Source organism: Sturnira hondurensis, unplaced genomic scaffold (assembly GCF_014824575.4).
Source record: "Sturnira hondurensis isolate 20B ecotype Veracruz unplaced genomic scaffold, ASM1482457v3 Scaffold0021765, whole genome shotgun sequence".
NCBI classification, from domain to species: domain Eukaryota; kingdom Metazoa; phylum Chordata; class Mammalia; order Chiroptera; family Phyllostomidae; genus Sturnira; species Sturnira hondurensis.
Genome location: NW_028094396.1, coordinates 669,424 through 681,522, shown reverse-complemented (window position 1 = coordinate 681,522; position 12,099 = coordinate 669,424). Strand labels below are relative to the sequence as shown.

Here is a 12,099-nt window from a genome sequence, read left to right as displayed (position 1 = left end):
CACCCACCTCGTTGATTAGCCAATGACAACGCTGAGTGTGGTCAGAGAGCCTAACTTTTCCCATGTTGGAAGGACTATTAAACCACAATTTGATCATCACCAGGCTCCTCTGCCATTTTCACAGGAAGAAATGGCAGACAGCGTAAATTGACAGAGTATGGTTACCTATTAGGAAGTACTTCTTAGCCACATGAGTGACTAGAGTTGGTTAGTTTGCCAGATAAATCAGCTATCTCTTTCCACCAACCAAAACATACCCACTGTATTCTGATCACAGAATCTCAGCTTTGGAAGGACCCTCAGAGGTCACCCCGAAGGACCTCTTGGCTAACACAGGCATCTCTCTGTTATGTGAGATCACATAGCGTCCCAAACCCTTCCAGTACGGGTGTTCATTCATTTTCATGAAAGCTCATTCCGTCACTAGTTAACAACCCAACCCCTGTGAAGTCTCTCTGAGCTGAAACCTTACCTGTTAGAACTTTCACCTGTTAGTCATAATTCTCCCCTCCAGAGCAAACTGAACTTGTCTACTCCCTTTATATGGGGCCCAGCTCAAGATACTTGTAAACAGCTATAATCTCCGAGCAATCTCCAAGTAAAATGGTCTTTATTCATTTAGTCCTATTCTAAACAGGCCTTGCAAGCCTGATGCAGTCCTTAGCAGCGGCAGGGCACTAGGTGACTCGCTGGCTCCCCTTGGAGCCAAATCTGGCAAAATTGGGTTTGCTAGACATCCTAGGTGCTGGCCAGTCTGAATTGGTCACCAATCAAACTGGCAAGGTCTTGATAATACACCGAACCTAGGTTACTTAGGCTCAATCAGAAACACCACTGGGGACGAGAGACTGTCTAGTTCACCACACCCGTGGAAGGATGCCTCGCAGGGCTCCAGGAGGGATGTATGTCAGAAGCCCCTTCCCGTCGGCCATGGGTTAATACCTCATCAGCACTGTCTCCCTGAGGGGTTGTCTCATCACCAGGCTTGGGAGATCCCAGGTCAAAGCTCTTCCGACCATCACGCACTTTCTTCTGCTTCTTGATGTTTCCGTCTGCTTTCCCACTGTTCAGCCGACGCACAGGACTCGTCAGCCACTTCTTAAGCGTGTTGGTGGAGCGTTTGGGGCCGGGGGAGCTATGGATGGAGTTCAGGGAGGGCTGAGACTGCAGGTTGGCCACCGACTCGGACTTGCCTCCATTTTCACTTGAGGAGTGAGAGTATGCATCTGAGGAAAAAGAACAGACAGATGTAGCATGTCAGAGGCAGTTAAGGCGCCTGCCAGTCTGGGAGTGAGACAGCTCCGTCCTCAGGAAGCCAGAACACAGGCAGAATGTCAAGGCCGGCTGCAGACTCCAGTCAAGGACACACTCTCAGGAGCAGCAGTAATAGCCAACACACACTCAGCTTTTAATGTATGAGGTACCACTGCAGGCGCTGTGGATCCAGGAGAGAAGAGAAGACAAAGATGCCCTCTTTCATGGAAAGATCAAGGTCCCAAGCAATAGTTACCAACCAATAACAATGCCATGGAGCAACTATTAATTAGTGTTTTCTAAAGATATGTAAGTCAAAGTGTTTATTTTCATAAACCTTTTATTTAGCCATACACACACACACACACTCACACTCACACTCACACAGAAGCAGAGACGAGTGAAGGAGCAAGTCAGAGCACACAGAGTAAAGGTAAATTCACACAGAAGTACGTGCCTAACTGCCCAAGTGCTGTTGTGGACTCTAAACAATAAAGCAGCAGAGTTCAGAGGAGGGTCAGATCGGTGCTGGCGGGACTGGTCTGCAAAGGTGTGGAGAAGGAGATTGTCTGACTAGAGGAGGAGGAAGAAGAAATTCCAAAAGGGAGAGAGAGAGGGGACAAATGCATAGAGGCAGGAAAATTGGAAAGCTAAGTTACCATAGCCCATAAAGAGATCTTTTGAATAAAATGAAGATTAACAGAGAAGAAGAAACTGGATAGAAAGATTAGTGAGGATACTTAATAATAAACTAGAGGAGTGTACACTTGATCGGGAGACTTTACCAGAATGACGATAAAAAGGTTTTGTTTGTTTGTTTGTTTGTTAATTAATCTGGTAACTATATGAAGTCTGTCCAGTAATTGTTAATATAATAACGAGAATGGTTTGCAGGACTTCAATGTAACCTGGCAGCCAAGGACAGTAGACTGGAATGCGCATGTGCGAACAATCACCACTTCACCGTACTGGTCAGTTGGGGCAAAAGATGCCATTGAGTGAGCATGTGTACTGTGCGGCCTTCACATTCACAATGACTGAGAGAACGGAGCAACAAATTCACATCAAATGTTGCATTAAGCTTGAACATTCCTCTGCAGAAACTATATAGATGATTCAGAAGGCCACAACTATGGGCGACTGGTGATTGGCAGCTTCATCATGACAACATACCTGCTCATGCTTCACGTCCTGTGCAGTTTTTTGGCAAAACATCAAATCACCCAGGTGACTCAGCCCCAGTACAGCCTTATTAGGCACCCTGTGACTTCTAGCTTTCCCCAAAACTACAATCACCTTCAAAAGGGAAGAGATTTCAAACTATTAGTGAGATTCAGGAAAATACGATGGGCCAGCTGATGGTGACTGGGAGAACTGTGTGAGTTCCCTAGGTGTCTACTTTAAAGGGGGCTGAGGCATCACTGTCCTACGTACAATGTCTCTTGTACCTTCTTCAGTAAATATGTCTATTTTTCATAGTACATGGCTGGATACTTCCTGGACAGACCTCATATATAGCATATCCCTGGGAAGGGGGCCATTAGAATCTAGAAGGCCACACTAGGGCTGTGCGCAGGGACTGCTAGGAATGAATGGGGGGCATTTCAAAGCAAGAAGTGGTACCATCAGTGTCTGGATGTCCTCTCTGTATGCTGCTTCTTCTCATTACCAAAATGGTCTTGGGGGAAATACCTGACCAGCTTTACCTTGACCCCCAACACCCTCCTCCCATCACCCCAGTGCCGGTTTGTATACTGATAGTTAAACCAAACTCATGACTAGGTATTTAAACAAAATTATCGGAGTGGTATTTTTATACCCACTGATCTCAAAGGCTGAATCACCTTTCCCCATAATAACTTCATCCTGGACCTAGCCTAAAGGCCTAATCTAGCCTTGGGGGCTCTCTGGCCTACACAAAGAACAAAGTCCCAAGAGAAGGTGAATGAATGCTTTGGCCAACAGAGCTGTCTATAGCTTCTACAACTAGCTGATCTCAAGGGCACCAAGACTGACACTGCAGGAACTTTCTTAGACATTGCGAGAGTTTTGTACATATTTTAGAAAATAACAGCAGACTATTTGGATCTAGAAGCACAAAAAATGAGCTCCTGAAGTTCTCTGGTATGAAGAATAACTTACAAGGTTGCTCTGCTGAGGGAATATTTGGAGATCTGACTGACTAGGCTGGCGTCCCTTTAAGGGCCAGGTTGTAATCTTATCTCTGAGAATTCCTTGCTGGCCACAGGCTGGAGTATGTTGACATTGCTTCTGAAGTGTTGGTATGGGTCAAACTCCTGTTCTCAGAAGCCTGGGTGATAAAGATCTCCCCAGCACTGGCAATGGGACCTGGGCCTTTCTGTTATCTTTCTCCTGATAAGGTGCAGAAGCTTTTCATTCACTAGGCCCCTGTGACGCCACACAGCTTCATTAAACCCAAGTCTTCAAAACTCAGATTTATCAGCACATACTCTGTCAGCAGATTAATGAGCCCAGCCTCACTAATCGTGCCTTGTGTGACTAAGCAAGACTTTCTGTTCACGGCAAATCATAACTTGGCTTTGAGACTCACTAATGCAAACTTTGACTGACGGTTCTTTTGCTCCCATTGTCATCTGGTTCTGCTTTGGTGCATTCCCTACAAATTAATGGCAAGAGTACAAATTACGAAGAACAAATTACAAATCAAGAGTATTCTCAATTTTGTTTTTCTCTGTGTAAACAATTAGGGCCATTTAACCACAGTCCACATAAAAGAGAATTCAAGAGATGGAAGCAATCTATGATTCATCCTCTAGTTAGGATTCAGACAGAACCATTTCTAAATAAATTTTTCTTTCTTTCTTTTTTTTTTTTTAAGAATGAGTGATCTTTAAAAAATATTTTATTTATTTATTTTTAGAGAGAAGGAAGGGAGGGAGAAACAGAGGGAGAGAAACATCAATGTATAGTTGCCTCTCATGTGGCCCCCACTGGGGACCTGGCCTGCAACCCAGACATTATATCTCAAAACTGGGGGGAAAAAAAACCAACAACAAGAAAAGAGCCCTGGCTGGTGTAGCTGGTGTAACCAAACATCAATGTATGGTTGTCTCTCATGTGGCCCCACTGGGGACCTGGCCTGCAACCCAGGCATGTACCCTGACTGGGAATCAACTGTGATCCTTTGGTTTGCAGGCCCGCACTCAATCCACTGAGCTACGCCAGCCAGGGCTTTCTTGTTTTTTTGTTTTGTTTTATTTTTTAAAAATTTATTTTTAGAGAGAGGTAAAGGGAGGAAGAAAGACAGGAAGAGAAACATCAATCAATGTGTGTTTACCTCTCACTTGGCCCCCACTGGGGACCTGGCCTGCAACCCAGGCATGTGCACACTGACTGGGAATTGAACCAGTGACTTTTTGGTTTGCAGCCCATGCTCACACCGCTAAGCTACACCAGCCAGGGCTCTTTTCTTTTCTTTTTTTTTTTTTCCAGTTTTGAGATATAATTGTTTTATATTTATAATTATTTCCGTTTTCAGACATGTGACATTGTACTTGTCTACGGTGTACAACATGACTTGATATATGTATATGTATTGAGAAATGTTTACTATACTAAGTTTAGTTAACATCCATTTCACATAGTTGCAATTTTTTCTTGTGATGAGAACTTTGACTAAATCACTTCAAATGTATGGTTATAAAAGAATGCGGCATCATTTAGTTTAGAAAATTCGTTCTTAGTTTATTACTACTTCAAGGAATGGTTGGTGTGTTACGCTCCTCCCATCTCCGGGAGATGGCTGCCGTTAAGCTGTTCGAGAATTTATTCTAGTACCTTTCCTGGCCCGGCAGTTAAGGCACTCACCTGTAACATCTTCAACAATAATACTATTGTCTCGTCATATCTTTCCAAGCTGAGGTAGGTGCCGTTTTATTCTCATTTTAAGAAAAAGAAAATCAGACTATTTTAGGACCCCGAAGGCTCAGAGTTAGTGAATGTCTGCAAGGCAAGACTTCAACCCAGATATGACTCCACGGCACAAATATCTACATCTTATTCCTACATCTGTGTTCACTCCATGTGTCCCTTTGGCCTCTACAATTACTGTAAAAAGGAGCATGAAGTCACTGGTCTTGGCAGCATTCCAAATACACACTTATATATAATTTATGTAAGTTGTAAAATTTCAACATTGAAAATAGTCTCAGTAGCACTAATTTCATGGCGAAGGCAACGGAGGTTTTGATGCGGGAAACCACCGTCACAGTGAAGCTGATCACGGAGCTGGGACCAGAACCCAGGCCTCTGTGTGTCGGCTCCGGCACCTTGAAACAAGGCTTCCTCTTCAGCCCTGAGTTGTAGAATCGCCCATTAGACTGATGTCTGGTTTTGAGTCACTGGAAAGACAAATGTGTCCCTGGACACGGTGGGTGATAAAGTTCCCCCGATGTCCCCCATTTGCTTTCCAGATCAGAAAAAAAAATCATATTCTGAGGCTAATTTTACCATGAAATATTTTTAAATACAGAAAACATTTAACATCCATATAGCTGCCATTTAGATATAATAAATGTAAATATTTTTCCATATTTTTGCTCCAGTTTTTCAAAACTGAAATAAAACATTGTATAGTTGAAGCCTTTTTACTATTTTTGCCTATTTGCCATCTCATTGCCCACTTTCCCTGCCCAGCGTGGAATTCTCGACAGCTGCGAGTGGGCACCTTTCCCTCAGTGTCGTCAGCCACTTATCCTGTGTGCAAATAAATTATTCTGTTGTGTTTGTATTTTACATAATTGTCATAATGTCGGTACTACTTTGTAACTTGCTCTTTTATTCAAATTATTTGATTTATCTGTGTTCATATGTGTAGATCTATAAACTTCATTCACTTTAAATTGTTGAATAATATTCTTTCGTAGGACATAGGATGTTTGTAATATGTTGTCATAACAGTAGACGTTTAGGCTGTTACACGCCCCCCGCCCCCACAGGTATACAGTGATTTTCAGCAGTCCTGTACAGCTCTCTGGGCATGCGTGTGAGAATTCCCCCTCTGGGGAAGGGCTTCCCAAACATACCTGTGGTCAGAGACCCAGTTTTCTTATTCCCAGTCTGTTTTGGACCAATACTTTTATAACATTAAGTCACATTCTTAAGTGTCATGGAAACGTCATATTATTATAAAAGCTTCTAAATGCCTGCTCTCATTTCCTTTACTTGTCTCACGGTGGATTGGAAACAAATAGCTCACCTTTGCTGCCTGCCGATCCCACACTGAGTAGGGCTGCTCTCAGTTTTGCAGCATTTAAATCACATATCAGGTCTTCCCAGAAAAAGTCCAGCCATTGTTGATATAATGAGAACGGTTTGAGTGACACTCATGTAACCTGGCAGCCAAGGAGAGTGGGCTGGAATGCACATGTGTGAACAATGACAACTTCACTGTACTAGTCGGTGGGGGCGGTAGATGTCGCTCAGTGCGCATGTGTGCTGTGTGGCTATTGCATTCACAATGACTGAGCAGCGAAAGCAACAAATCTGCATCGAATTTTGCATTAAACTTGGACATTCCTCTGAGGAGAATGTTCAGATGATTCAGAAGGTCACAGCTCTGGGCAACTGGTGATTGGCAACTTCATCATGACAACACACCTGCTCATGCATCACATCTCATGCAGAGAGTTTTTTGGTGAAACATCAAATCACCCAGGTGACTCAGCCTCCCTACAGCCCAGATATGGCACCCTGAGATTTCCGGCTTTTCAGAAAAATAAAATCACATTCAAAAGGGAAGAGATTTCAGACTATTAGTGAGATTCAGGAAAATATGATGCGGCAGCTGATGGTAATTTGGAGAACTATGTGAGGTCCCAAGGTGCCTACTTTGAAAGGGACCGAGGCGTCATTGTCCTGTGTACAAGGTTTCTCGTATCTTTTATCTTCTTTAACAAATGTGTCCATTTTTCATAGTACATGGCTGGACACCTTCTGGGCAGAACTTGTACATCAAGGTGGAGCTCCGGGTGTAGGGCATACATGTCACCAACTCCACCAGGTGTCATGACATTGCTCTCTGAGCTACTCCCATCAACTGTGTGCAGAAGCTCTCATCCTCCTGCCTTCTCTTTGGTGTTCAATTGTGTGCAGTTGCACAAAATGTTCCTCTGGAAAAATGTGTTCTCCTTGACTCTAAACATATACTTCAAGGAAGTTAACGGAGATAAATGTAGAATGCTTCAAGAAGAAACGCAAATGTAAAAACCTATCCTTCTAGATCAATAGGAAATGCATCCTATAGTTGGTATGTTAGAAAAAATAGAGAAAAATATCTCTGTTTTTCTCTTGGAAAAATAGCAAACCTGGCAGGGTAATCCATGAAGCTGAAGGTCCAACTTCATAGCCTGAGTGGCACAAGCTTATGGGCTTGGCCATTGGAATATCATGATACTAATGAAGTCAAGGAAATCTAAATAAGCCAACAAACAACAAACTCTTACCCATCAACAGATTTTATACTATTTTTATCCCTACTTTCTTCACTCACCAAGCTACCTCTCTCAACCACTCAATCTCTTCCTTGATACTCGAGGGAGGAAGACATGCTATATGGTCGCAAAACATATTCTGAAGCTCAGCCAATAGAAAGAGTCTTCCTGACACCAACACTCATCTTCTAGTGATATTTTGTTGAAGTTGACTTTGAGAAGCTCTGCTAGTCTGATCATTTTCCTGTTTTGCTTATCTTATCTGAGAACAACCTACTGGTGCCTATTCAGTGGACCACAACACAGAGATGACTGGGGTTCTGAACCCGCTCAGCCACGAGCTAGCTGGGTGGCAGCAGACAGACACTCAGGCCTCTGTTTCTTCATCGACAAAATGGAAAGATTAGACAGAATGCATTTTAGAAGCTGGCTCCACCACTGACAAGGTGTGTGATGCTCAGCCAGTTACTGAGCCTCTCTATATTTTGTTCTCTTCATCAGTAAATGAAGATAATATCAGTATCTATCCCGTAGGGTTGTTATTAGGATTAAGGAATTAATATTTATAATTAATTAGATCCATGGGAAGCACCATCTAAGTTAAATCAAAATCAATAAAACCAGAAAAGGCCTCCCTAATTCCATGGCTGTGAGTTTTTTCTGTCTGCTCCTCCATTCCATCTGTATGTTCTTCCAAAGGCCACACTAGATAACTTGAGGCCATTTTTAGCTTCAAAGTTTTGTGTATTATGAAAGCAATGAAAAACTCAATGCTGCCAGATGCCATTCTGTGTCACTCTCCCTCCCCACGTCATGTAACCACTCCTATGACCAATGCCTACAATCTCCTCTGAGAGGCAGGCAGTCACAGCAGTTGGTGTCCCCCTCCTCCACCGTTTGGAAGGGTAAGCAGTTTCCTTATTTCTGGTGCTATCTACAGAATGGGAGCGTCTGCTGGACTTTACAACTAGGCGACTGGACAACTGAGGCGATTAGGGACTCAGGTATGCTTCCTGGGTTTTGGTTTTTAATCACAGGAGCATGTTTCCAAGCAGCACAGGGATGAGAGCTGCCTGCTTGACATGAAGATGAAAACTAGACTAGCCTGTGAGAGCCCGGGCACTGAACATGTCGCTACAAGTCGACTGATTATGCACAATATTGTCCTTCTTTTACTTAGGTAGCCCTTCCTTGGGAAACGAAAGGGTACTGTGTACAACATGGGCAGTAAATGACTACACTGGGCATCTGCTACATTTAAACACGGCTCCTTTATAAACGCACTTTCCCTTTTACAAAGTTTCAACTCATATTTATTTCATGTTTATGTTGCACCTTAAAAAAAAACAAAACCTCTACCCTTTTTGTTCCAGTGTGCATTCTGAAAAACTATTCTGGAAGCAAAATGCATTGTACGTAAGTCACCAAAGATCACAGATTTGGGACATGGCCAGTGTCTATGGCAGCATCCACAAGACGGTCATCTGCTATTTTTCTAGTCACAGAATGTTGATTCAGCCTTCTTTCCACTGACCTCTACGTGAGCGGACAGTAAAGAAGGACTCTGCCTCCTAGGCAAAAGGAGAAAACAGTTTTATTAGTTTTGTGGGTTTCCTGTCCCCGAAGACCAGGAACAGTGTCCCCGAGGGGCCTAGGCGGGGCCCCCAGAGAGCCCATGTCTGGGCAGGTGCCACCCAAGGTTCCTGCGGATCCTGAGCCCCCCGATGTGTAGCTCATTAAGCTGGCCCATCATTTTCTACAATACGTCGAAGGGCACACTCGAGGCTGGAAAACTCATTTGCAGTCCATTTTTCTGGAGCCCCGCGAGCCCCTGCCTGTTGCTTATCACGCCACAGCTTTTATAAAGGACTCGGTTCAGGAATCTCTTCTCCCATGAGTCCTTTGCCAACCTACCACCTCTTACCCTACCACTTTACTCAGGTTTTATGTATTTTTTAATAATTTGTTTTTATATCTAAGTCCTTATAATTTGGAACATCCATGATTAACTTCCCCCACTTAACTGAGTACGAAGTGAAGGACCACTCTGAGCCCTAAAGTGCATTGTATTGGACTGTATCTGAGTTCATTTCTGCTGACTGGCCCCCTTCTCCTCCCTACTCTGCTGTTCCTGCCCTGGTAGGATGCGCACAGAGATCTGAGACTCGGGGATGAGTCCAAACCCAGTGGTACCCACAGCGGACGGGAATCCTTTTAATCTCCAGGGCCCGTTGGGACATTAGCTCATAACACCAGGGTCTCCTCCCGCAGACAAAACAATCTCCACAGGGGTGAAAGGTCAGCACCTCTGGCTTCAAACCAGAAGACCCCTTTGTAGTTCCGTCCTGACTCAGTCCAGATCTCCCTCAACCACTGCAGGCTTCTGCAGTGCCTGCCCCGCTCCTCCCACCCCACACTTGCCCCTGACTCCCACCGGGATGCCACTGAATGCAGAGGTTGAAACGATAACGTTCTCACCTCAGTTTCCCCTGTGTACTCTTCTCTCTGAGCCAGAGACAGAAGGAGGAGAGGAGAGCCCTCAAAGGACACCAAGGCCTCGCCCCCAGATGAGCACACCCTAAACACGCAAGACCACTACTGTGACACGTGGCCACAATGACTTGCTTGATTCACTACCCTCCTAGTTGTATTGGGAAGTTAAGGGCCAAAAAATTCCCTCTCTTTCTTTCTCTCAATTTCACCAACACTTTCTCTGTATTCCAGGGGTGGATTCCAAAGCTTGACATATCAGATGAAGGAAAAGTCAGCGAAAGCAGCTCCACTGCTTTTCCAAGAGTAAACATTCTAGAGATCGCCTCCACCTATACACCCATTTCATTTTCCCAGACCAGTCCACGGCCTCTGGAGAGGGAACGCACATTTCTTCCAAACTGGAGTAGTGAACGCTTCTAAAAACCTTCTAAACTGTTCAAAATATAACCACCTAAAGAACATGGTAAAACTTCACAAACTCAGATGGAGAAATACATATGACATAATATAAAACCTAAATACAGATTTGTATTTAAGAAATGCTTTCCACTTGTGACAGGGAAATAAGAATCAGTGGATAAGCCAGAACTGAGGTAACCTGAGATCTGCTTTCTTTTTTTTTCCTTCTTCTCTTTTCTTTACCCTAACCCAAGGACTTGCTCATAGATTTTTAGAGAGGGGATGGGATGGAGAGAAACACGGATATGAGCGAGAAACATCAATTGGTTACCTCTCATACGTGCCCGACTGAGGACTGAACCTACAACATAGGCATGTGACCTGACCGGTAATTGAACCTGTGACCTTTGTATTTACAGGACAACGCTCCAGCCAACTGAGCCACACAGGCCAGAGCTGAGATCTACTTTGCTTTACAAAGAGATCATGAACAACAAGGAGTTCATCTAATCACGACACAGGGCACCCGCCAAGTTGCAAGGCTAGGGTAGGCATCCTCTTCTGGCTGTACCCGTCCCACCTCCATCATACCAGACAGGTAAGCCAGGCTTCCCTAGTAAAAAAGGGCCACTCCTGAGTCTAGGATGTACATGTATTCACACCCGAGTTTTCTCCTAAGCTTTTAAACGAGCCCTCAGGTAGATTAAATGAGTACCCTAAAACAGTTTACCAAGTAGCATTAATTTCCATAGTAGCATTTAATTAATTTACATAGTAGCATTTTCTGCTTTTCTTTTCAGATTATGTGAATGTAAATAAGTTCGACCTTAGTAATATTCACCAAGCCTCCAAATAAGAGTATACGAATCACTGTATAGAGCTGAACACTCTTCCAGAGAATAACAATCCAGGCTACCTTCCAGCTAGCTTTTCTCTCCGGCAAGCAGATCCTTCATTCACAAGGATTTCTGTACTGACATTTTCTTCCTATTCCCACTGCCACTGCCCAAATTTAGACCTTTGAGATCCATTTGCTTTAACCATGTAACAACCTCTAAACTGGTTTCTCTGTATCTTTTTCTTTTTCTCTTATCCATTTGACCTATCTTTGCTACCAGAACAATTACATCACCTTGTACAAGTCACTGTTCAAAACAGGATCAGTAAAGTCTACCTGGTCAGCCTGCCGTTTACACTGCAAGGCCAGGTCTGATTTACCTTTCCAGCTCTGTGAGTTTCCATTCTTTGATAACCCAAGGTCCTGAGACTGTGGTCCCTGGACATACGATGGACGCACCATCTGGGAACTTGTTAGAAATGCAAATTCGTGGGGTCCATTCCAGAATCACTAGATGAGAAACTGTGGGGTGGCCCCGCACTCTGTGTGTTGACAAGCCCTCCAAGTAATTTTGACATATGCTGATGTCTGAAAAAAACTACTGGATGTGAACCCTCCTTGATAGTCTAACTGTTCAGTTCA

At 43.9% G+C, this 12,099-nt stretch overlaps 1 protein-coding gene across 10 annotated transcripts in view; it reads right to left on the bottom strand.

Annotated features, from left to right (window-relative positions):
* The window catches only part of KALRN (kalirin RhoGEF kinase), a 706,454-nt gene that overhangs the window by 67,812 nt on the left and 626,543 nt on the right, over positions 1-12,099 (bottom strand). For all 10 annotated transcript variants that reach the window (XM_037033686.1, XM_037033687.1, XM_037033688.1 and 7 more), the window contains one exon: positions 943-1,226. In XM_037033686.1, the coding sequence (XP_036889581.1) occupies positions 943-1,226 (284 nt within the window). The remainder of the gene's footprint in view (positions 1-942; positions 1,227-12,099) is intronic.